At 44.0% G+C, this 27,954-nt stretch overlaps 1 protein-coding gene across 3 annotated transcripts in view; it reads right to left on the bottom strand.

The window, feature by feature from the left end:
• bcar3 (BCAR3 adaptor protein, NSP family member) overlaps positions 1 to 27,954 on the bottom strand; it is a 53,838-nt gene that overhangs the window by 12,790 nt on the left and 13,094 nt on the right. The window contains exons 4-6 of one of the 3 annotated variants that reach the window (XM_080769544.1): positions 20,885 to 20,933; positions 1,343 to 1,471; positions 203 to 328 (exon numbers count right to left, since the gene is read on the bottom strand). In XM_080769544.1, coding sequence (XP_080625670.1) covers positions 203 to 328; positions 1,343 to 1,471; positions 20,885 to 20,933 — 304 coding nt within the window. Of the gene's footprint in view, positions 1 to 202; positions 329 to 1,342; positions 1,472 to 2,108; positions 2,219 to 12,603; positions 12,956 to 20,884; positions 20,934 to 27,954 lie in introns of those variants that run through there. The other 2 variants (XM_080769545.1, XM_080769546.1) reach the window with 2 other exon arrangements.

Below are 27,954 nucleotides of genomic sequence, written 5' to 3' on the forward strand. Positions count from 1 at the left end.
TTGTTGATTTTAAAGCTGTGTCTGCCCTGCTGGCTGTCGTACCTGTGTCTGCCCTCCCTCCCTGGCTGTCGTACCTGTGTCTGCCCTCCCTCCCTGGCTGTCGTACCTGTGTCTGCCCTCCCTCCCTGGCTGTCGTACCTGTGTCTGCCCTCCCTCCCTGGCTGGCGTACCTGTGTCTGCCCTCCCTCCCTGGCTGGCGTACCTGCTTGTTGATTTTAAAGTGCTGAGCGGCGTTGCGCCATTGGCAGGTCAGGACGTAACATCCTGGACTGGACAGTGAGTCTCGGAGGAGGAAATCTCCATCCCTCTGCACCAGGTTCTCTGACACCTAGAAAGGAGAGCAGGCGTGTCATTAAGAAAGGAAGAAATAAAAAGAAATAGAGGATAGAAAGAAGAATTACTGGTTTCAAAAGTCTTGGAAAATAGCAATGTGACGCGTTGTGAGCTTGTAGATCTGCTATTTTTGGCAGTTCGGTAAATGTTCACTTGTACTGACTGACATATACTGTAACCAAAATAGCACTGATGAAGGCTGGATAGCCGAAATGTTTGTATTTGTTCAAATATGAAAGAAACTATTTGAACTGTGCGACCCACTACCGTTATTTTGATACAGCGGTACACTTGCCGTCCCCTGCTGGGACCCCAAATGACGACCCTGAAAGAGACGCACAGTTTTTGACCTTGTGTTTATAGTGCTAACATCTCATTAACTCTAATAATGGTGCACCGCAATATACTGCTGGTTGTTTTATGAGCACAGTGCCAGCTGTCTCTTAGTAGTTAGATTATATTAGACATAATAGTTATGTGAGGAACCTCTTTAAAGATCATGGTGGTTTACTGTAGAATTATTAGTCACCCCGGCCCCTCTCTCTACCCCCCTCTCTCTCTCTCTCCCCCCTCTCTCTCTCTCCCCCCCCCCCCCTCTCTCTCTCTCTCACACACACACATACTTTGAGCAAGTGTTTTTATTGCAGGCTGTATGATGTTAGTTTACTTTAGACGGAGGAAAGGGCTTATTAAAATTGATTACATCTCTGTGCTGAGCTTGATGAAGGCTGGGCTTTCACATGGCTCTCTCTCTCTCACACGCACACACACACACAGCGCACACACACACACACACACACACACACACACACACACACACACAGTGCATACAGGGCTGTTCTCATCGGCATGATGTTATAACCCCACTTTTGCGTGCACGTGTGTGTGTCTGCCGAAATTCTAATAATAGATGGTCTTAGTTGGACCAGTCACCAACCAACCACGTTGTTAAACAGAGGGAATCACGTCTTAGGTGTGTGACGTGTGTGGTGTGTGTGTATGCACGTACCTGTCTGGGTATCGCTCCATGGTACCAGGCGTGGCTCCGTGGTTCTTCTGAGCTCATCTTCAGTTCCTCCTCCAGTTCTCTGTGGAGCTTCTCGGAGGAGCAGTCCATGATGAACTGGTCCCTGGAGAACTACAAACAAACACACACGCAATGCTTAATTAATCAGTGTCCATTTTAGGTGCTGATGAAACTTATGACATGACATTTAAGGCAAACACACTGCATATGAAGGACGTAGACGGAACAGCTCAGAGAGACAATAATGAAGAACAATAACAGAGAAATAATACTTAAGTCTGCAACGAGATACTGTAAGCTGCAAGGAGGGGTAGAGAGAGAGGAAGACGTGGCAGACTTTAGTGGGTTACTTCACAATGTGTTTTGTTATAGGTTCCATAGTGTGCTGCTTTAGACACAATAGCATGGTGACGGTGTAAAGACCTGTACAGTGACAGTGAAAAGACCTGACAGTGACAGTGTCACCTGTACAGTGACAGTGTGAGCCAACACAAAAGGAGCACGCTATTGTTGATTCGAACAGAAGCCAGTCCAAAATGTCCTTCAAGGCAACAAATGTACAATTCTCCAATGTTAAGTATACCAATCCAATATACTGAATAATATAGAATCCAATATAATATATACAGCAATGATTGAAGGAACAAGACGCACGCATGCTGGCGCGCGCGCGCACACAGTCACACACACACACACACACACACACACACACACACACACACACACACACACACACACACACACTTACATGACAACTGCTGGGCCTCTGCATTGTTCCCCCATCCGTCTTTTTCAAATATAAATTAAGAGACACTATAGCTTTCTCCTTCACTCTTTCTCAAACACGCACCCTTCTCATTCTCTCTCTCTCTCTCTCTCTCTCTCTCTCTCTCTCCACTCATTTGTAGTGTGTGTGTGTGTGTGTGTTTTGTCTTGTCACGTCACCCCTCCCTCCTTTGTGTTTTGACCCAAAGCCTTGCCATGACGTCAGCATCTTGCCACCCTTACCTGCCTCACCTGTACACAGAACACGCCCTGAGCCCACACACACACACACACACACACACACACACACACACACACACACACATACACACACACACACACACCCTGACCCGACACACATAATGACACCTCCATCACTCAGACAGAGACTCCATGACGCAACCAGCTCTGTCATATCAGCTGCCTGCATGCAAATAATCACGTTTTTTTTTGTTTTGTTTTGCGTTTGTGAGTAAAGCACGTGAATCTGACTTGTATCTGGTTTTAGTTTTGAAAATCTCTCATCGTCTGTCATGTTATGTGGTCACATTATTTAGAACCATTTGTTATATTGTTATATTATTATCATAAAAATCATAGTGTCCCACGGGTTAAATCTAACGGTTTGGAACCAACCTGTAGTTTTTGTTAACAAGTCTGCTGTCTGTGTTCAGTCACTGTGTCAGCCTGTTCAAAAACAAGCTCTGATTCTCTAATGAGTGTCCCTGCAAAGGCTGACAACCACTGCATGGTGCATACCGGCCAGGGAGCATGCACCTTTTTTTCATAGACCTGGCCACTTGTTTCTCTTGCAAAACTGGCAACACGGCAAGAGAAAGAGGAACTTATATGCACACACAAACGCAATGCACTCTGGGCTGTAAGAAAAAGGTGAACAGCAGACCACATTTGAACTCGAACGACAACAAACAACTTGTGGACAGACACAAGTTTCGTGTCTGTCCACAAGGCCCATGCCGGTACAGTGTGTGTACATGGACTCTGTGTCCTCCTACTTTTCCTGTTTACTCTACATTTCCCTACTATCTCTGAACCCATTAGAGACCCCATGGCCCCATGTCTCCATACAGTTACAGTACATGACAGGAAGCCATTATATCACGTTACACTCCCCCTTAGTGTAAATTAGAATACAGGAAGGAATAGAATATATAAAAAAACATGCTTTTATAATCTCTTTATTCATTCTAAACTTGAGACTAATAGCATAACAGAAATAAATGTGGTGCGTGCGTGCGCGCATAAAACGCGTACAGAACTACATTAAAGGGCAAGGTTACATGTACTGTACTGTACTGTACATGTAGGCTACTGATTGATTCCACTGTACAGACAGAGCAGTATTGACTCCACGCATGATATAATTCAGAAGCACTCATAATATATTAGTGACGTTGTCTTGATACAGTATACGGTATACCTTAACAATCCCACCCCACAAGCTTTGCTACTGCAGCTGGGTATTGGGTAAGTGCTGAGTCTGTCCCATGTCTGTCATCTCACCATTATGTATTTATTTTATTTTTATTTTTATTTATTTTTGGTCAGTGTAGCGGTGGTGGTTCCCAAACACTGGGTCGGGACCCATTTGTGCGTCAGACCCATTTTTATGGGTCCGCGATAGTACATTTTGTTTTTAATTTCTATTTCAAAACAAACAAATCTATAAATTACATACATTAGGAAAAAGTAAATTTACTTTAAAGAAGTAGTGAAAATGGCAGATCAACAAAGCGTGTACTTTTGACTATAGTTTGAGTCCCGAGGAAACGACACGTTTCTCTTTTTGGTCTGGAGGTAAAACGTTTGGGACGTTTGGGTAGAGAGACAGGAATGGTGGAAGAGAGAGTAGTGAATCGTGATGAGTGGGATATGGTCCTGGCCTGGGAAACAAACGGTTAGGCCATGTGGTACGCCGCTCTCTAACCTAACTCTGCTATTGGGTCGCTCCACCATAGTGTCTTTAATGAAGGGCATTGTCACATGAACAGCCAGACAGTCTTACTTCTGAACACGGGACAGACAGATTACATATTACAGATTACTTCTGAACACGGGACAGACAGACAGACAGATTACATAACGGCAGTTCAAACAGCGTCATCCTCCACTCTCTGGCTGTGGTCTCTATTTGATATTGATGTGAACTGGTTGACCCAACAGAGATGGATCAATAATATAGTGCTACTGTTAACTGTTCAGTGTGTGAGTTAATGGAAACTAATGGGGGGGTCATTTACACACACACACACACACACACACACACACACACACACACACACACACACACACACACGTGTGAGGCCCACGCACACTCAGCCTCATATGAATGAATATGAATGCACACGTAGAAAATGAATAAAATCCACAGCCAGCACTCAAAATTGACACTGACGAAGGCCTGCGCGCCGAAACGCGTCTGTCTGTCTGGTATGACTGCTGCTGCGGAGCACTATCATTATTAAACAAAGACTCTTACTCCACTGAGAGCGGATATTATTCATTTACTATAATGTTCCCTTTGAATCTGCACCCACAGCACACGCCTGAAACATTATAAGACTGTCCGAGTAGAGCGGGCCTTTCCCCTTGATATGAATGCACACGACCATGAATGCACAAAATACTTTTTTGTGTACGGTACACAAGAAACAATGACATGGACACATACTGTATAGCCTACAGTATAGGTAGACATAGGAATTGATCATATTTTATTGATAAGTCCAATGCCATTAGCGATTCTGCTTAACGGTCCGATCCCTTATCGATTCCCTCGTCCTTTCCCGATCAATGTTCTGTGTGGATAAAAGAGTACAGTAGGGCCTTTCTGTGTGTAGTTTGCATGTTCTCCCCGTGTCCCCTAGGGTAGGTACCCTCACAAAAAACATGCAGTAAGCCTGGTCTCTAAACTGCCTCCCCCTGGCCAGCCGGGGCGCCTGATGGAGGGGAAAGGAACTGGTTGGAATAACGTGTCCCTTCCACGCGCTACGTCCAACCAGGGAAACTCCCCCCTGTCAGGTGTAAAGGAGCAACTTGGACACTCAGGCATGAAGGAAGCATGAGTTCAAGTCCGTTGCTCTCCCCAGGTTGGTGGAGAGTGTGTAGAGCCCAGGATCACATTAGATAATTGACACAGGGGTGAAAATGGGTTACAAAATCATGGGATAAAAAAATTATTAAAAAAAAAAAGAGTACAGTAGAGCAGGGGTTCTCAACGATTTTGGCCGGGGACCCCCAGAAATGCTTTGGCCATGTCTGGCGTGATAGTTGGGTTAAGTCTAATGATCATTCAGTCTAATGATCCATTATTTACATTTTTAAAGAAGAAGAAATAAACGTATATATGTATAGCCCATGGACAATCAAAATAATTTGGAAATATTTAATGTCGACGTGGTGTCATAATTAAACATAATGTTGATATGGCACACTGACTATCAAGACAATGAAAACATGTCACACACATGTTACATCAATTTTGATTTATCAAACCGGCATCTTGCGTTTTTCTTGTATTGTTTTGCTTTCTTTATAGTAATTGTCTTGTAATGTTCATTGTTGTTTTTTTGTACATTTGTATTGTCATTTGTGTGGGAAAAAGTAAAATCAATGAATACATTGTTGGAAAAAAAAGAAAAAAACGGCATCTTTGATCAACTGAGATTGGTTAAAGTTTGAAATAAGCCATTTCTGACCAGTGTAAGTACACTCTATATATTGTAGCAAGACACACCAGCCTCACATGCTATTGATCTATTGATCAATAGCATGTTAAAGGTGTGCAGTTCGTAAACAAAGTTGCATAAATCAGGGTTCAGGGTTCAGTGACAGAATCTAGATCTCCTTTTGGACAAATGAAGTCAGTTCAGTAGAACAGTCAGTGTAAGAACTTTTGATTCATGTCTTTCATGTTTTTGAAAATCACACAAACACACCCTACGGACAGAAAGACAGCCATCGGAACACAGTCAAATCCTTAGTGTTAATTTATCCATTCCGGATTTTACAGTAAACGGGAGTGGGAACGTCTTGTCTACTAGTCACTTCAGTTTGTTGTCATCCACGTATAACTTAAATTTGGATTATCAATAAGACGTCAGATGGAAAGGCAGGCAGGTCTTTATTCATCTGCACTTGACCTGCAGGCCTCGTGAGACGGACCAGTAAATCTAGATGTCGATTTAACTGACGCCACTCATCTCATACACTCATCTTTTACTGGCAGAGTCCCCCACCCACCCACCCACCCACAGCCACCCCCTCATCCATCTATCCGTTCATGCACAAAGGACCACCACATGCATTACAGTAATGACCCCCTACTGCACTGTGCAGTGGCTCTATACATACGTCATCCCACAGGTTTGCCCTTCCACCCCCACCCCCCCCCCCCCAACACAGCAGTCAATATGAATGATCGTGCGGACGGTCAGGTTGGGGGCGAGATGGTAGGGAGGGGGGTGGGGTGGGGTGTAGGGGCGAATGAAGGCATATTGAGCAAGGGATGAAGGTGAATATAAGAGAGAAGGAAAAGAACAGGGTAATTTGATAGGTGACACTAAAAGGAAGTGAGATGATGATGTCGTGGCGTGGGAGGGGAGAGGTGGATGAGTGACGGAGGTAGAGGGGGTGGAGGAGGTACAGTAGAGAGGGGTGGAGGTACAGTAGAGAGGGGTGGAGGTACAGTAGAGAAGGATGAGAGATGGAGAAGGATGAGAGATGGAGAAGGATGAGAGATGGAGGGTGAGAGTGACAGAGAGGCAGAGAGGGGTGGAGAGATGGAGAGGGTGAGGATGATGGAGTGATAGAGGGATGGAGTGATAGAGAGGGATGGAGAGATAGAGAGGCAGAGAGAGAGATAGAGAGGCATTGAGGGACTGATGTGATGTTTATAGGCTGGTGTTTAATTAAATCCTGCCTGATGATGTCATCCTTAGAGGGCACCTGCGTTTTCCCTTACCTCCATCACCGTATATAAGCCTGCCTTGCTGTGTGTGTGGGTGTGTGTGTGTGTGTGTGTGTGTGTGTGTGTGTGTGTGTGTGTGTGTGTGTGTGTGTGTGTGTGTATGTGATACACATACATGATACACACACACACTGTATGTGCGTGCGTCGTGCGCATCTGGTCTGGCTTTATAGCATAATAGCAACCTTTCCTTTTCCATCTCCTGGTCTCTCTAGTGTTATATAGTTCTTACTGTGGTCTCCTCTGCTGTTCTGTCGACGCACGCAGACGTCATTGGTGCCTAAGCTTTGACAGGAACACCTCCAGAGACATGACGTTTGGACAGAGATTTATGGTCAGATATTATAGGTCGACGAGCATGCTGACGATGAATGTACATACAGTACTGTACAGTGGTGATGATAATGGTACTAGTGATGACGATGATTATAACATATACAGTATGGTATGATAGATTCAAAGATGGCTCATGACTCCATGTTCCTCTCCCTCTCTCTCCTGTATTTTCCACTAACATGATACAATCAAACTGAAACGCCTTAGAAATAAACGTTTTCATCACTGCATGGATGACGTAGGAACTGCCAAAAGCGGAAGGCATTGTTGAAATGGGTTTTATAGGTTATTGGATTTTTACAGAGCAATCTGGTACCCTGCATTTCAAACCACCACGGGAGATGTCACGACGCATTTCGACCTGAGATCAGATTCAAAAAATGTCTTCTACATCCTGACAGTTTTCTGAAAAAGCTATGTTTCTATGTCAGTGGTTCTGGGGCTACTGCTCCTGTGTCTCTCCTGTGCTCTTGCCGTTGACCGATCAAATAAGCCACCGGACAAAACAATAAGAGGATTGTCTTTTAACCATAAATCCCTGGTCAGATTGGTCTGGCAGCACTTCTCAGTTTGAATTACATTTCTCTCACCCCCAGAGCTGTGGGTGACCAATCAGAGCCCACTATTCAAAGTTAGACGACGTTTTAATCTGTTTGTAACCGAATCTTCCACACCGTGACTAACATGTACGCAGTACGTGATATTAGTCTGGCCATGCCCGGCTAGTGAACACATGGTTGACTAGGTGGACACCTGGACTTGGAATCCCAATGCATTTTTCCCATAGACATTTAAAAAAGTATGTATTTAAACAAAGACCTTGTTATAAGCGTCGTACAAAGCCAACTCGAGTCGTGACAAATCATGACAACAACCAACACAATATTTTGGACCAAAATATCTCGAGGGGGGCGGGACTGCGACGCTCTATATATGTGCTGTCCAATAGGCCGCTGCCATGTGGGAACATGTGACTGATATAAGTAATGAATAGAGGCTAGAACACTGCCTGAGGAGAAATGGGGCTGGCGTGCAAGAAAGAGACGCCACTCTTCTTCCTTCACCGGAAATGAAAGTGAGTGTTAACCACTTGAGCCAAACGAAATTTGGTGTAAACGGTAAAAGAAAAGTGGTCTCGGAGTACTAGTGGTAACTCTAGTCCCACTCCACTTTACACTGCTGGAGGGTTTAAGTGGTTAATAATGTGAAAAGCTTGCGCACCCAAAGGAAATGCTCTTGCTGTTTGCGGAAAGAGAGAGATAATCATCACATCGTTACATGAAAGCCCATCAATATCATCATACATCACTAAAATAACAAGCATCTGCTCTGCTGTTGATGTGCCATTTCCTCTAGTGTGTGTGTGTGTGTGTGTGTGTGTGTGTGTGTGTGTGTGTGTGTGTGTGTGTGTGTGTGTGTGTGTGTGTGTGTGTGTGTGTGTGTGTGTGTGTGTGTGTGTGTGTGTGTGTGTGTGTGTGTGTGTGCACACAGACTGTACATCATGGGATGATGAAAGAGGATTAAGATCATAACACTAAAAGGTCATATTTCGTCACCTCAACATTATGGTTAAAAAGGACAATCCTTGTTTTGCTTTGTCCGGTGGCTTTGATTGGTCAATGGCAAAGGCTGGCTTGACACAGGAGCAGTGGACAGAGGGTATATACAGTAGGTGTACAGTAGGTACAGTATACAGTATAGTGCCAGCCAATAGTAAGGGACCTGTTGATCCATGTCACGTTGGTCTTTAATTGTGACGCTCCCACCTTTTCCTGTTTACATCCATCTGAGCAGAAACCACTTCATGTCTGTATGGGACTAGACGGATCTAATTGCTCAATTTAGAACTCATCAACTACACCCATCAATACTATCACCAAGCTATTGAAGCGTTGCTGTGTGTGTGTGTGTGTGTGTGTGTGTGTGTGTGTGTGTGTGTGTGTGTGTGTGTGTGTGTGTGTGTGTGTGTGTGTGTGTGTGTGTGTGTGTGTGTGTGTGTGTGTGTGTGTGTGTGTGTGTGTGTGTGTGTGTGTGTGTGTGTGTGTGTGTGTGTGTGTGTGTGTGTGTGTGTGTGTGTGTGTGTGTGTGTGTGTGTGTGTGTGTGTGTGTGTGTGTGCGCGCGTGTGTGTGTGCGCACATGCGTGGCAACAACTGAACTTGACCAACGGAAAGGAAAGGCATCCAAGGCTCAGTTCATGCCACGAGCATGTGATCACAGTCTAAGAGTAATAATTGTGCTGTAGGTTTTTTAATAGAAATGATAAATTATGTATTTTGTCGCTGTCGGAATGGCGGAAACCATGTCCAAAACTGTTACTTTTGAGGATATGGTGGAAAAAAAAGAACCTGGATCCAACACAGTTCTTATTTAGTCACTAGCGCTTGTTTATAAAAAACCACCAGACAGACTTAAAAAGAACAAAAAAACAGCACCTTTCAAATTAAAAAATAGGATAAGTAGCAGATCTACAAACTCAAACTATGGCTCTAGATAACTGGAGAGCTCCCAGAGAGACAGATGGAGATAGAAGGAGAGAAAGAGAGAGACAGATGGAGAATATAGAATATAGAAGGTCACAGACAGAGAATGGAAGAACACTCCAGGCGAGAGAGAGAGAGAGATAATTGATTACATATATAGTAATTAACTGTCTGAGGGAGGGCAACAAAAATATCTTTTGCTCTTATGAACCTGTAAAGTGTGGACCTTGAACCTTCCTTTGTTTTCTTTAACCCATTCTGACCTGAGATCAGATTCACACGAGGTTTCCACTGGGGACACACTGGTCTGATTAACCCATTCTGACCTGAGATCAGATTCTAAAAATGTCAGTCGTTCTTCGAATTTTTCAAAAATAGCAGACCTACAAGCTCGTATCGCGCCACTCGGTGGCGCGATATGAGCTTGTAGATCTGCTATTTTTCAATAGCTAAAGCATAACATGATGCCAACACCAAAATGGGTGCCCGGTCAGAATGGGTTAAGGAGAGGAAATTGGAGTTTAAACAAGCATTTACCGTACCATAACATAACAGTGTCAATGGTCAATGCATGTCATTGTCAATTCACAGCTTCAGCCGTGTGTGTGTGTGTGTGTGTGTGTGTGTGTGTGTGTGTGTGTGTGTGTGTGTGTGTGTGTGTGTGTGTGTGTGTGTCTTGTGCATGCTGAGGAACTCAATTCCTGAATATTGTTCAAAGCCCAATAACAACTATGATATTTTTGTGAATTAATCAAATCAGAGCTACTGTCCCTCCAGGCTATGGGAATATGATACATGTCTGCATGGCGATGGAGCAGAACATAATGATATGTTATTATTATTATCATTCATTATTATAATGATATGTCTACAGTACAGTATGTACTTTTTGGACTGAAAAGGGAGAAAGCACATAACCTGATCGGCCCATCCAATCTAGTTACATTTCACCAATATCACAATTTAAGGAAAATAAACTATTAGGTATAGTTTAGAGTTTATCATCCTCATCTCTATATCGTCTCTCTGCCTCTCTTACTCAGTCTCTCTGTGTCTCTACTGTATGACTGTATCTCTACTGTATCTCTATGTGTGTTTAAGTTGTCATTGTTATTGCAGGAAAGAAACCATATGCTGCTAATGCAATAGAGTATATCATATCAGATGGCAAGTAGTAACTAAACGCACAGCACCCCCCTCTCTCTCTCTCTCTCTCTCTCACACACACACACACACACACACACACACACACACACACACACACACACACACACACACACACAGTCGCTCATTTATGAGTATGTCTGGGCACAACAATAAAAGCCCAGTGTCTGCAGCTCAACTCAGAGAGACAGACAGACAGACAGACAGACAGACTACAATAGGATCAGTGTAAACGTGCTTATTTTCCAGCATGTTCGATCTATTTAAAGGCATTCTAGTGACTGTGTCAAAGAACAGATTCAAGCCCCTGCATGTGAACTTCATTACACCAGATTATAGAAGAGCTTCTGCAAGAAAGTAAACTTCTGACGGGACCCGTCCCGTCCCAGAACCAAACCACACTCTATGGACCTATGGACCATACCATAGACACTAGGTTCTGAAACCTATGGACCATACCATAGACACTAGGTTCTGAAACCTATGGACCATACCATAGACACTAGGTTCTGAAACCTATGGACCATAGACACTAGGTTCTGGACCATACCATAGACACTAGGTTCTGAAACCTATGGACCATACCATAGACACTAGGTTCTGAAACCTATGGACCATACCATAGACACTAGGTTCTGGAACCTATGGACCATACCATAGACACTAGGTTCTGAAACCTATGGACCATACCATAGACACTAGGTTCTGAAACCTATGGACCATACCATAGACACTAGGTTCTGAAACCTATGGACCATACCATAGACACTAGGTTCTGAAACCTATGGACCATACCATAGACACTAGGTTCTGAAACCTATGGACCATACCATAGACACTAGGTTCTGAAACCTATGGACCATACCATAGACACTAGGTTCTGAAACCTATGGACCATACCATAGACACTAGGTTCTGAAACCTATGGACCATACCATAGACACTAGGTTCTGAAACCTATGGACCATACCATAGACACTAGGTTCTGAAACCTATGGACCATACCATAGACACTAGGTTCTGAAACCTATGGACCATACCATAGACACTAGGTTCTGAAACCTATGGACCATACCAGACACTAGGTTCTGGACCATACCATAGACACTAGGTTCTGGACCATACCATAGACACTAGGTTCTGAAACCTATGGACCATACCATAGACACTAGGTTCTGGACCATACCATAGACACTAGGTTCTGGACCATACCATAGACACTAGGTTCTGAAACCTATGGACCATACCATAGACACTAGGTTCTGAAACCTATGGACCATACCATAGACACTAGGTTCTGCAGCGGAGACATGCATCGCTGGGTTAAATTGGGGTTGTCCACAAACGCATGCACAGGAAACCCCAGGCTCACTCACACAGTTCTACACAATACATACTGTACGTAATGTATGTCTAACCAAACGCATGCACTCGTATATACACACCCCCCCCCCCCAGCCAACTCTCTCTCTCTCTCTCTCTCTCTCTCTCTCTCTCTCTCTCTCACCTTTGCTGAGATGACAGAGTTCTTGTGGTAGAAGCAACAGAGGGCAGCGCTCAGGGTCTTGAGGTGACATCGGTCCGACATCGTGGCGATCACAATAATCCTGACCTCAGTGGTCTTTCTGTCCAGCTAACCCCAAAAAGGTGGTCTCCAGTTATCGACCACCTGCTTTGCCTTCATTTAATGACGGCCGGCATTGCTGTTCATTTGACTATACTGTTGGATATAGACAGTAATGAACTGCTCAGTACTATACTGATGTATTGTACACTACACACTAATGTAAACCAAGCAGGTACATAGCAGGTAACCAGATGCAGTTATGATCAAATAAAATAAACATGATGCTAGCCAATCAATCAATCACGCAGTCAAAGTGACTGAAAATTAACTAGGTTAAAGTCAGCCCGGCCGGCTAAAGTTAACTAAGCAAGCTCCTGGTAGGAGGATTCTGGACTCTAGTAGGAGCAACATCATGAGCTCTCTCTCTCTCTCTCTCTCTCCTCCACACTAGAGTGGACGACCCAGCCCCCCCCATCACTCCTGTCTCGCTCTGCCCTGCCCACAGGCTCCATATATGGATGCGGGGGAGGACCCATGTGACCTGGACTCTGGCCAATGAAACGCTGAGGTGGGAGGGGTCCACGCGAGCGAGGCACTGTGTCTTCCTGACGGATGACTAACTGTACAGTAGGTACTGTAGATGACTGCATGCTCACACACACACACACACACACACGCACACATGCACACACACACACACACACACATGCACACACACACACACACACACACACACACACACACACACACACACACACACACACACATGCACACATGCAGAGATTCCACTCCATTTGTTCTGAGTTGTACAGGTGTCACAGATTGTCTTGGGTTGTCAAAGTATACAGTCAGTCTGCTTTCCCAAGCAGACCGACTCTCTAGGATGTTGTTCGGTGTTTGTTTGTTTGTTTTTGTACTGTACTGTAGTGTAGTAGCATTGGCTAAGATGCTAATGAGTAAAGCAAAGTATTGCTGGCATAAAACCTTGTCTTTTTCGTCAGAGCGTTGCATGCGCGTGTGAACAGTAAAGAATCTAGAGTGCAGTTGATATAAGTGGCAAAATGTTTGTGTTGCCTAATGACAACTGACTGGGCAATTACTCCCACACACTAATTTACTGCTTCAACTTTCCCACCAGTCTCTCTCTCTCTCTCTCTCTCTCTCTCTCTCTGTCGTCACACACACACACACACACACACACACACACACACACACACACACACACGAAGGCTGGCACTCCAGTGCCACCTACAGTAGTTAGAGGAATACCCTGTCGCCACAGGAAGCGGGGCCACTAATTATACAGCATGAGGTCCCCGAGGATCTGTGAAGGAAATACATCTCTAGAACATTCCCTGGAGAACCACAACACACACACACACACACACACACACACACACACACCACTGCCGCCGCCACCAACCCCAGTGCCCTCAAATCACCAGCTAGGCTAAATGTCCACCTTAAAATACACAGTCTGTTAGTCGAGGAATGCTCTGGAAAAACAACGAGGGACAGAAAATGTCCTTCTGACCTCACGCTGGAGGTTCTATTCTACGTTGTTCTATTTCTATCTGTTGTTCCTGACTGTCCTAATCCGCTGAGAAAGAACACAGACGTCCATCTCACTGACTTCAGTTGCTGTCGAGGCAGCAACTTCTGATGTCCATCCATATTCTAGGCTTTTGTGGGTTTTTTTTTTTTCATAAATTAACGCCCTGCTTGATCGTACTACAGCGTCACATGAAAGCCTCAAAAGTAGCAGATCTTGTAGATCTGCTACTTTGGAATTTGAACCTTGAAAAGTAACACATTTTTCCACCTGACAAAGTCGATATACTGTAGCCTGTATGTACAGTATGTATTATGAGACAGCCACGTTGACGTGGTGCAAGGTGACCACTATATGTGAGTCAGCTAAGTGAGTATTCTGCTCATAATCTTGTTCTCTAATGTGTCCAGTTCTAATACACTTAGCTACGCTGGACCACTGGGGTTACAGCAGGGGCATACTGTAGTTTCTGGACCACTGGGGTTACAGCAGGGGCATACTGTAGTTTCTGGACCACTGGGGTTACAGCAGGGGCATACTGTAGTTTCTGGACCACTGGGGTTACAGCAGGGGCATACTGTAGTTTCTGGACCACTGGGGTTACAGCAGGGGCATACTGTAGTTTCTGGACCACTGGGGTTACAGCAGGGGCATAGTTTCAGTGTCTAAACTTCAGTAAGGCTTGCATAACATTGCTGTGGGTTAAAAACCTTTTTCTTTGACTTTTTGTGTTTTTTTTGGTAAATTAATGTCCTACTTCATCATACAAAGTGTCACACAAAAGTAGTGAAAATAGCAGATCTGCAAGCTCACAACACGTTGTGGTGTTAAAGATCGCCATTTTGTCAATTCATAAATATTTTCAATTTATGAATATTTTCAATGTATGAATATTTTCAATGTATGATTTAAAAAAATAATAATAATAAAAAAGGAACAGTTTTGGAGATCTACATTTTCCAACCGACAGCAACGATGTGTTGGAATTGATGAATGTGTGATCATTATTTGAGAATCTCTAGTTAGTATCCAGATAGAGTAATACAACATTACACCACTAGAGAGAGCCAGAGTGTTGCTCTAGTTTTGCCATAAAATAGCACACCTGCTTGTCCACAGCATCAGCATCATTACAAAGCCTGTTGACAAAATGCTGTCATATATATACTGCAACAATATTCACAAAGTTGACCCCTGTCAGCTACTTAAGGTTAAGTTACACTGTATATTGTTACAGTAGGCTATATTGTTTTTGTATTGTGGGAGCCGTTTTTCTCAGCACTAAAGTCTTAATCTTTCCTAGAGTGTGTGTGTGTGTGTGTGTGTGTGTGTGTGTGTGTGTGCCAGGTCAGTGTGTAGTCAGACCACACACATGCACTGCACACAATTGACTGTAGCCTATATGGTGCGAGCGCGCGCACGCACGCACACACGCACAGAGCATCATTGTTCCGTAAAGCTCTCTCATGAGGGTTGAGCAGCTTACTGTCAGATAGAGGAGGTTGTGGTGAGGGGGGATTCTACAGGGCTATGGTTTCAAACCTACACACACTTCCACCTACTGCACACTGAGGCTTAAGGTCTATAAATTGCTATATAAACCAGTGATTATAGTTTAATAACCTCTTGAACCCCAGCCAGCCAGCGTGCTTATTCTGGGGGAAACATTCTCCAAAAGTAGCATAGATCTATACAAGCTCAAAGCGCGTTGTAGCGCGCACGTTTTGAGCTTGTAGATCTGCTATTGTGGCGAAGACATTTGAAAGACGGAAAAAATACAGTTCAGTTGTAACTCATAGGTCTGAGTTACAGGTAAGAAAAGAGGGTTTAAGTGGTTAAATAGAAGCTTTTCTACCCTTACACAGAAACATCCTCATTTGAATGGGACGTGGCCCATTCCTTTATCCCCTCTACACCAAAAATCTCTTCTCTGAAAATAGCAGATCTACAAGGTCACAACGAGGTGTCGTGTTGTGTGTGTGACGCTGTTGATCAACTTGTAGATTTGAGGTATTACTATAGCCCGTCTGCTTGTCTTTGTCTCGGTCTTCCAATATGGTTCTATGGTTCTCGACATGAGACCGAGTCAGATATATATTCATATTATGAATCATCTAACACTTCAAATACTGGTAAAAATATTTTCACGAATTTCTGACACTTTCTGAAAACGTACTTTGCAATTTGTGGCTCTTCAGTATTTTTTTGAGTATATGTTCTAGTCAGTATATAATACGCAGATAGAGAGGCTGGACATTCGGGTCGCAGTTTTGACCCTCGGTCGAAGTGCCCCTGAGCAAGACAATTAACCCTTAACCCGCCGTCATCTGAGCAGCCAGCTGCTGGGTGAAGGCAGAAAAGTATTTCCCCCTCCCCTCCCCTCCCCCGGGGAGTACATGGACCAGTAAAACACTCCCTTTCCTTTCCTGGCCCCTTTACGTTAAGTGTTTTATAAGCAATCTGAAGGGTGCTTTCTACCAAAGATAAAATACCAAAAGGCTAAAAAAAAAAAAAAAAGCACTCCCTTTGATTGCAGTCTTTGATTTAATCTTTTTTAAGCAACAGTCCAAAAAACACAAACCTTGGCCTTGCGCCTTTCCTCGGCGCGAGACGCATGCTTTGAGTATACAGAGAGAGGCCAGAAAGGTGTACAGTATTACTGCATGTGACGTACAGTACTGAGTACAGAGAGAGGCCAGACAAGGTGTACAGTACTGCGATGTGACGTGAGCAAATTAAATTACAATGGAGTTGTGGATGCATGAATGTCCTCGACTCTCCATCCATTACAATCCATTCAGTTTTTGTTTTTGTTTTCAGTTCTCCTTCAAACCCACTTAACAGTACACGGTAAAATGGATAAACAACAACAACAAACGGATAATGTAATTTGTATACTCTCTGAGTTTCAATACGTTCAGCATGATCGTTGTTGGCCGGGGCAGAAACCTTGTATCTCCATATTTCAATGTTTTTTTTGTTTTTTTTGTTTTTTTTGTGAATAAAAAGTAGTGAAGATGGCTATTTTCACTTTCAACCCATTTTGGGCGGGAACCCCTTTTGGTGTTAGCATTATGTTAATATGCTTTAGCTATTGAAAAATAGCAGATCTACAAGCTCATAGTGCGCCACTCAAGCTTGTAGGTCTGCTATTTGTTTTTAAATCAAAGAACATTTTTAGACATTTTTAGAATTTGATCTCAGGTCAAAATGGGTTAAAATGGTTTTTTTAAATGACAATAAAAAAGGAATAGGTTTGGACGTCACGGTTTCAACCTAACAGAAGCGATATACTATACAGTATGTACTGCACTTTGTTCCCTACTGTATATAGTTTCCTTCCATCAATAATCCCTTTCCCTTCTCTCCTTTCCTCTCTGCCTCTCTCCTACGTACATACATCTCTCCTGGCCACATCCATCCATCTCTCTCTCTCTCTCTCTCTCTCTCTCTCTCTCTCTCTCTCTCTCTCTCCTCTCCCTCTCCCTCTCCCTCTCCCTCTCCCTCTCCCTCTCCCTCTCCCTCTCCCTTTCTCTCTCTCTCTCTCTCTCTCTCTCTCTCTTCTCTCTCTCTCTCTCTCTCTCTCTCTCCATCACTTAGCTCATGTGTTTGGATGCTGTCACCTTGGTGTGAAGAACAAACCTCGTCCTTCCCACAAGAGCACACATAAGCAAGCCCTCGCACTACTGTGCGTGCGCGCACACACACACACACACAAAAATACACAAACAGCACCTGGATCTCTGGTCAAATGTGGTTAGTCCGTAAATGTCAACTGTGTGTGTTTGTACGAGTGTGTGTGTGTGTGTGTGTGTGTGTGTGTGTGTGTTGAGTGAATATATGGGGGCTATTCCACACAGGTTATATAATGCGTGTGAAATTGTAGCTGTCATCTGGCCCTCCAGGTGTGTTTGCGTTTCCACACATGCACAGTCATGCACACACACACACACACACACACACTCCCACGTGCGCACACACATACGCAGTGTAGTAGACCTCGATGTAGCAGCAAGTCTTTTACCGTGTCATATCCCGTGGTCAGGGTCAAGGTGGGGTGTGTGTGTGTGTGTGTGTGTGTGTGTGTGTGTGTGCGCACGGAATGTGATGATTTGATTGGCTGATGTATGATGATAAGAGGGCCCCTCACTTCACACGAGTGTGATTTTTTTGGTACTTCAAGTACATTTTGATACAAATACTTTTGTGCTCTAACTCAAGTACATTTTGATACAAATACTTTTGTATACTCTAACTCAAGTACATTTTGAATTCCGGACATTCACTCATAACAGAGTATTTCTATAATGCTTAGTAGTACTTTTTCCACCATGCACTGATGGTCTTCCTCTCTGACCCAGGGCAAACAAGCTGGTACCCAGGTGGTGGGTGTGTGTGCGTGCGTGATTTAGTGTGACAGCCATTGCACAGTATAGCAGACAACGTGATTTATGACATATTAGGCGTGGACGCCCGGGAGCTATATCAGATTAGCGTAGCCTAGTACAGGAGTTCAGGGTGACGGATTCTCATTATGGAGGCCTGCAGTGACAGATGATTGGGGATACTGTACGTGGTGTTTTCAGATAGATGTGACTTCATATTCCTACATTAATTCAGTTACATTGGGGCCTACTGTACGTGGTGTTTTTAGATAGATGTGACTTCATATTCCTACAATAATTCAGTTACATTGGGGCCTACTGTACGTGGTGTTTTTAGATAGATGTGACTTCATATCCCTACATTAATTCAGTTACATTGGGGCCTACTGTATGTGGTGTTTTTAGATAGATGTGACTTCATATTCCTACATTAATTCAGTTACATTGGGGCCTACTGTACGTGGTGTTTTCAGATAGATGTGACTTCATATTCCTACATTAATTCAGTTACATTGGGACCTACTGTACGTGGTGTTTTCAGATAGATGTGACTTCATATTCCTACATTAATTCAGTTACATTGGGGCCTACTGTACGTGGTGTTTTTAGATAGATGTGACTTCATATTCCTACAATAATTCAGTTACATTGGGGCCTACTGTATGTGGTGTTTTTAGATAGATGTGACTTCATATTCCTACATTAATTCAGTTACATTTCTGAGATTTATTTCACTTGTTCAACGTGAGGGGAGGGTTGAACGATCACATTAGTTCTCTATAGTGTACCGTGTCGATTTTCTCTTATAACGTTAACAAATAACAATGCAAAATAAATTCCGCCTATAGAAAATAAACACCCTGTGACCCTGACCCTAATAATAATAATAATAAGTGAAAATGAAACTGAAACTGTTTAAGCAATTAATACTGAAACTGAAACTGAAATCACACTCTTGTGAAGTGAGGGGCAATCTTATCATCGTACATCATCTCATTCCGGCCAATCAGAATTTGAGTCCTCATCTTCGTCTTCAATGTTTGTGTTACTAGTACGTAATGTTTGTGTTTACACAATCACTTAAATTGTCCCATTCATTGTCATCAATGGCATTTAATGTTTGTGTTAGGACAAAGTTTGTTTTCACACACTAACAGTGTGTGAAAACACACTGTACTATCACTACTGTACTGTACTGGCACACCTTTATTTTATATTTTTTATAGAGGGACAGACAGTAGGCTGACAGGAATTGGGGGGGGGGGGAGATGTGTGTGTGGGGGGGGGGTGACATGCAGTAAAGGCTGTCGGGATCGGGAGTCGAACCCGCGGCACACTGCCAGACTGGATTACCAGCCAAGGTGCCTGGACCGCTGAGCCATGGCCCAGGCCAGGTGGTAAAAAACAACCATGCTTTTTCGTGCTCAGACCCAGCTCAAACCCAGGCAGCCAGCCAGCCACACACACATAGCTCCGTAAGGGAGTGGTTGCACCACTCAAAAACCCACAGGTGAATCAAACTGAAAGTAAAAAACCCACAGATGAATCAAACTGAAAGTAAAAAAACCCACAGATGAATCAAACTGAAAGTAAAAAAACCCACAGATGAATCAAACTGAAACTACAAAACCCACAGATGAATCAAACTGAAACTACAAAACCCACAGATGAATCAAACTGAAAGTAAAAAATCACACCCGTGTGAACTGAGTGGTGCAACTCCCCCCCCCCCCCCCCCCCCCCCCCCTCGCCTCCCTCTCTCATTAGCAGGCAACAGTGCAGCACTATCCCTCTCTCTGTTTCTGGCACAACAGCGCCCCTACTGGTACTAATAGGCATACTGGTGCTCACAGTCACATAGGTGCATGGGTGGGTGGGTTAACGTCACATAGGCGCATAGGCACGGACATTGCTGTTACTTGGAGTGGTTGCACCACTCAAAAACCCACAGGTGAATCAAACTGAAAGTAAACTGAATTAAAAACCAAGCGAATGGGGAAAATATATAAAAATGTAACCTTGACATGATGCATATCCAGAGTATGTTCAATAATAATCCCAATCATTCTGATGGATTGTGACGAAATGGAGATGGAGGAGTGCAGTGCGGTGAATGTGTGAGCTGGTTCTGTATCAGATATTAACACAGGTCTGTCTCCCATGGTTGTATTATTAGTCAAATAAGATGAGATCCTCAGACAGAGGGAAATGCAGGTGTCAAAGCAGCAACAGCAACAAGGTAGATAAACACAGCAGAACATGTGATAGAGGTAACGGTTCCTACCTTGACATAGTCCACTGTGGTGTCCAGACCGGCTGGACTGGCTGGCTCTCTGGGGAAGACAGACAGAGACATGGCCCGGTTCAGTGAACACATGGTTCTGCTGGGCATTCAAACCAAACCGCTGCTCAAAATGGATCCTTGGACTATAGATGTGATGCTGATCCTTGGCTGCTGCCAACAGTACACAAATGGCTCTGCTTCTAAATAATGTTGTGTAGTCTACTGGTCCTGCTCGCATGCATGGGTCCACTCCTCACAGAGTCCAAGACCCTAGTGACTCCTTGACTGGTACCGACACACGTTCATTATTGGCAGGATAGGAAGGAACACTCCTCCACTCTCTGAACAGAACCTGTCCCAAAACGAGTGTAAAGCCTAAATCCAGTTGCCAGGAATTCTAAGCTAATTCTCCTACAGTTCCACATGCAGGCTCCACAGGTCCCAAACTTCAGATAGTTTGCTGGTGTCACCACCGGTGTCTATAGGCTAAATGTGATGCTAATGCTACTATAAGAAGACTTGAGTTAAGTAGTAGGTCCCAGCAGTGTGTCAGTGTCCCCATGAGAGAGAGAGGGATCCAGGCAGGTTTTGGCTGCAAGAGGGAACACACAGAACGGCTGCTTTCCCACTGAGGGTGGACTGAACTGCCATGGGATCTCTCTCTCTCTCTCTCTCTCTCTCTCTCTCTCTCTCTCTCTGCTTCTCACAAGTTCTTTCCTCCCTCTCAGTTAGTGGTTAACATGTTCACTCGGTGCACTGGCCGCCCTCCCTTCCTCCCTCTCTCTCTGTGTTTCTCTCTCTTTCAGCCTCCCTCTCTTTCCCTCCTCCTCTCCCCTCCCTCCCCTCCCCCGCCATAACACACATCACAGCCACATGCCTGCCCTTCTGAGCCCACTGACAAATTCACAGAGAGGTCAGAGTACACACACACACACACACACACACACACACACACACACACACACGCTCACGCATAGACACACACACACACACACACCCCCCACACACACACACACACACACACACACACACACGCGCGCGTACGCTCACGCATAGACACAGAACTTTTATTTCTGTAGTCTTTAAATACATTCAGTTCCAGAGCATATTGTTCGTATTCTGTCTCTTCTCATGTACTGTATGTCCATAGTACTATCGTCTGCGTCTCCTATTCTTACACACACACTCTGTCATTTAAGGGCTGGGACAACATTTTTGAGGCATCGCACATTGTGGCAGGACTGCCAACTCCTTTTTGACCGCAGAATTCAGAGCTTTCACTGTAAAATCTTGAGTGTTAAATGTAACTCTGAGAGTGTTCAAATTTGTATGCAAGCCTATACACTCTCAGAACAAGGGTTTTTTCAGCGTAGCAAAGCCTCTGAATGGGTATGGTGGCTTCATTGTATGGTATTGTATGTAGTTTTTAGGGCTAATTCAGTCTTTCTGTCCGCAGGAGGCTTTTACAACCACGGACTGAATGAGAGGTAGTTAGCTACAAAAACCCTCACAAGTGAGGAGATATACAGTGGTGGTAAAAAAGTACTCAAATGTTTTACTTTAAGTAAAAGTATACGGAATAAAAAATATACCTAAAAGTACCAAAAGTAAAAGTACCCATTATGCACAGAATATCCCATTTAACAGGGTTTAGGATATCAACAATTGTGAGCTTGTTTGTAGATCGGCTATTTTCAAAGACTGAAGTGGTTAATGTATGTTTTGTAATAATAATAATAATAATGATGATAAAAATCTACAGTAAGTAATTGGTAACTATAAAGTTTGCCTCTGAGATGTAGGGTAGTAGAAGTAAAAGTATTGTAAATCGGAAACACACCATTAAAGTAATCAGTAAAAATAATCCACAAAATTGCACTTTCTTAAGTCGCCTACACAACAGTACTTGAGTAAATGTATTTAGTTACTTTACACCACTGGCTACAAACAAACCCCCCCCCCCACACACAAGTGAGCGGGTAGCCACGTGTGTGTGTGTGTGTGTGTGTGTGTGTGTGTGTGTGTGTGTGTGTGTGTGTGTGTGTGTGTGTGTGTGTGTGTGTGTGTGTGTGTGTGTGTGTGTGTGTGTGTGTGTGTGTGTGTGTGTGTGTGTGTGTGTGTGTGTGTGTGTGTGTGTGTGTGTGCGTTCCCACGGGAACGTGTACACAAAAACCCCCAAAGAAAATGTGTTTAGCTCTACTAAAAACCCCCGCAAGTTTTAATATGGTCCCTCGCAGTAATGACTGGGATTTAGTTATGGAGTTATGTAACTGTACAGGAGCCTCCATTCATAGTAACAATGCACTCACTAATCATAGGAAGGAGGAACGGGGGAGGGGGGGGGGGGGGGGGGGGAGCACCACCATGTCCTGAGCACACACAGTTCTAATGCAGATTTATGTTTGCAGTAATTATGGCGAGGAACATCTCCTGTTTACTCTGCAAAGCCCCTCCGATGGAGGATGTTTGTCCCTCTCGGCAAACCCTGCACCGAAATGTGAAGATCTGTGTATTTGCATTGCTATGTTACTATCCCACTCTGTGTCTACTCTATACAGATCTGTAAAATTAAACCAACATCCTCTACTGTGGGGTTTGGGTTATCTTTATTTTTAGAAAAACTAACACGGTGACATCATCGTCATCTACACTAGTACGTCGTCGCCTCAGATCACCTCCGTTGAAAGGAGAAAGGGCCTCCTTTAGGGCGACCCGTAGCTGAGTGTACAGAGGCCATCTGGGGATCAAAGGAGTGCTGCTTCGACCCTTGGCTCACCCAGTCAACACGTCCAAGTCTCCCTTTCCTTTCCCCTTCCCTCTAGGTAGTGACAGAGAACCTCTCGAACCCACAACACTATGCCAACATTCTGCCTACAGAGGAGTATGTGGCCTTTCTGTTAACCCATTTTGGCCTGAGATCAGATTCTATAAATGTCTTCTACATCCTGAAAAAGCCATGTTTCTATGTCAGTCGTTCTTTGAATTTGCATTTGATTTAAGTTAAACTGCTGTTTGTGTCATGAGTACATCCGCTCTAGAATGCAAGTATCACGCAGAGATAAAGTGAGAGCGTGAAATGAGGCATCATCAACAAATCCTGTCGCACGTATAAGGACCTGTAGATGTAAATGTATCCACGGGTCCATTTGGTTACATTTATTTGTATACGCTCCTGAGACTTAAATGACTCTCAGGATTGTACGGTGCAATCTGTCCGTCTGCATATTTCTGAGGAGGAATGCAGGAAATTGGTGTGGTCAAGAGTGTGTGTGTGTGTGTGTGTGTATACTATACATGCAAAGCTGACCACAACCTATTATGAGTTCCTGAGCAGGTGGAGCCTGACGCCCCCCATTTGTATTTCGCCGTACGGCTGTGTGTGTCGCGTGCCAAAGATAGCCAGCCTTAAAGCCCACAATGTGTGGCGGATACGACGAGTTGTCAGCTTGTTTTAGTAGGTCGGCTATTTCTGCCGCGCGACACCGTTGTACGCCGAAGCATACATTAGAGCAGGTTGTGAGTGACCCCCCCCCCCAACATAATTATATTTGAACTGGGGACCCCCCACCCTGATTAGCACTTGGAATAGGAGTTGAGGCATTACATTTAGTTTGACTCTGTTCCACAGACAGATATTGTGAATATAGCTGGCTGATCTACAAGCTCACAATGAGGCGTTGTGAGCTTGCAAATCGTCTATTTCTTTTTGCCTATTTCTTATTTGACAATATAATATGGCCACTGTGACCATTTTTATAGCATAGTTTGTTGATTACATTTGATGCAGTAATGGACTTTTCTTTTCTTCATTGTGAGCCTGAAGTTGACATTCTGCATAATGAGTATTTTCACTTTTGGTACTTTAAGTACATTTTGAATTCCGGACTTTTATACTTTTACTTAGTTGTAACAGAGAGTATTTCTAGTAAAAGTAAAACATTTGAGTCCTTTTTCCCACCACTGCAACCGGCTCTTCATTATAGTCAGAAAATACATAATGTACTGTGCACACACACACACACACACACACACACACACACACACACACACACACACGCGCGCACACGCACACGCACGCACACACGCACAGAGAGGGTCTATAAAGGCTGACCTCAACAGTCTCTCTCTCTCCCTCCTTCTCCTTCATAGTGCTGATACAGCTGCGGTCAGAGTATTTCCCTGCTGTAGTTACTAGTGACCACAGCTGACCTGACCTCACACACAGTCAAACACTCAGTGGTCATTTAGCCCCTGGAGGAGTGTTCATCTCTTTACATACACTGTATCAGGATGACCTGCACAGAGGCTGTTTTAGTATTACATAATATATAGTATAGTAGTAATGTATGTCTTTCTCAGATCTGTCACATTGCACGCACGCATGCACAGTAGAAAGACAGCACAGCACAGAAAGAGAGAGAGAGAGAGAGAGAGAGAGAGAGAGAGAGAGCAAAAAGAGAGAAAAACAAACACCTCTGTCTTTTTCTAGCTCATGCTGTTACAGAGAAGTGACTGACTGAGACTGAGACCACAGTCTTTTTCTGGCTACTGTTGTTCTTTTTGCCAGACCACAAAACTCAGCACGACCGTGTATGTGACTGTGTGTGTGTGTGTGTGTGTGTGTGTGTGTGTGTGTGTGTGTGTGTGTGTGTGTGTGTGCGTGCGTGTGTGTGTGTGTGTGTGTGTGTGTGTGTGTGTGTGTGTGTGTGTGTGTGTGTCTGTGTCTGTGTCTGTGTGACTGTGTGACTGCGTGTGTGTGTGTGTGTGAGACAGACATAGAGGAACAAAGACAGGAGAAAAACTGACATTGAGAAAGAGTGAGCAACTATAGAGGTATAGGAGAGATGCAGTGTCTATAATCGGCCTACAGAGGTCAGCATAGTATAGTTCTATAAAATGGGTCTTTAAATTCAGTGTCTAGTTTGGATTACACCAAGATATCTGAGGCTTCCTCATCATCTTCACAGTCTCACAGTAGGATGGATGTCAGAAACTACCGGATCTCAATTATCTGGCGGTATAATTTAATTGGAATGGACAGAATCGTCACTTTATGATCTGCTGTATCCTGTATGGCAAATGTCATTAACCCATTAAGACCTGAGGCCGATTCTACAAATGCCTTCTAAATCAGTAGTTCTGAAACATTGGACCCCCCCCCAGACGTTGACATTACAAAGAACTGAAGAATCTTGCGATGCTTAAAGGGAAACTTTGTGGACATTGACCGAAACCTTATTGTTCTGATTTGAGGAGATCATATGTAAAGTGTTTTTAATTTGGAGATGTTGTGCTTTTAATTTGGAGATGTTGTGCTTGTTTGCGTATTGCATATATTCAACAATCACTACAGAATGTACCTGAACACTTTTGTCAATGTCACTGTAGCGTTAAAATGGCAATTTAACCTGAAATTTGATTTCAAAATGACACACTGTCCCACATGTGCCTCATTATTACATGTAGCATAAACATCTTTACACATAGTGAGCCTAACAAACCCTTTGATCATGGGGCGACTGTGGCTCAAGAGGTAGAGCAGGTCGTCCAATGATCCATGGGTCGGTGGTTCGAATCCCAGTGTCCTTGGGGCAAGACACTGAACCCCAAATTGCTCCCGATGTACTGGTTGGTACCTTGCATGGCTTCCGCCGCAATGTGTGTGTGTGAATGGGTGAATGTAATGCACAATCTATGTAAAGCGCCTTGGATAAAGGCGCTATATAAATGCACCATTTACCATAACATGTAGATTTTTTACCTACGAGACATCTTGTGCACTGTTGAAAACATGTTGATCAACAGATGACAACAACACTCGTTCTTCAGAGTGTGTGTGTGTGTGTGTGTGTGTGTGTGTGTGTGTGTGAGGTTACACAGACCACAGACACACACACACACGTGCACACGCACACACCCATCATTCATTGTTTCACTTGCTCTTTCAGACACTAAATCATGCATTTATCACAACCTGAGGCCAGCTGGCTACTCGCTGCTCTACTCTCTCTCTCTGTTATTCACTCTGTTGGCTTATGCTGCTCTCTCTCTCAGTAATGATTTCCTTTGTCTCTGTTTCGCAGCCTGTCCATAACTTGTTTCTTTCAAAGGACACGCATGCATTCTCTCTCTCCGCCAGCGCCATACGTAGCTTCTCTCCGCCAGCGCCTATAGCTTCTCTCCGCCAGCGCCCATAGCTTCTCTCCTGTCTGTCTTTTGGTGGTCTCTGCTCCTCAGTGGCTCTGAGAGATGCTGAGGTTGACAAACCCACCACTCAGGAGACGGTGTAGTTTAGGTCAAGGGTCACAGGTCAGCCGACAAGGCTGATGGATGTGGTTCAGTATGACAGTGTTTGCTCGGCTAATGGATCTGATGGATGTATTTCGGTATCTGCTGGGTTAATGGATCGATACAGACTGTAGATAAAGCACCCTGACCGTTGACATTTTGTTTGTTTTTAATTAAGTCTTTAATAATGAATCAAAATGACCTTATCTGACATCTATAAATGTCCGTTGGTGCTCTTGTAAAGGGACTGCTGGATGAAGGCTAACGAGGGAGGGAGCTTTAACACATTTTGGGGCGGGAACCCCTTTTGGTGTTAGCATTATGTTATGCTTTAGCTATTGAAAAATAGCAGATCTACAAGCTCGTAGCGTGCCACTCGGAGCTTGTAGGTCTGCTATTTTTGAAAAATCGAAGAACGACTGACATAGAAACATAGCTTTTTCAGAAAACTGTCAGGATGTAGAAGACATTTTTTAGAGTCTGACCTCAGGTCAAAATGGGTTTAATATACATAAAGACTCATCTTTTGCCAAAGTTGAAAGGGCACAGGTATGTGCCATTCAGTGGGGTACATGCAGGCTTTAGTTCCGACATACCATTGATCCCAAACCTCAATCTCTAACCTAACCATAACCGCAAGCACGGGAGCAGCGCATGTCGGACCATCGCATTTTCACATCATCGCATCGCATGTCCCCGTGCTTCGGACCTTTGGTGTGTCGGAAATGCGTGCGCACCCCGTTCAGTGGGAATGCACAAGTTGAGCGGGCACAAAACACGAG

The sequence above is a fragment of the Protomyctophum bolini genome (assembly GCF_963924005.1).
Source record: "Protomyctophum bolini genome assembly, chromosome: 8".
In the NCBI taxonomy this organism is placed as follows: Eukaryota; Metazoa; Chordata; class Actinopteri; order Myctophiformes; family Myctophidae; genus Protomyctophum; species Protomyctophum bolini.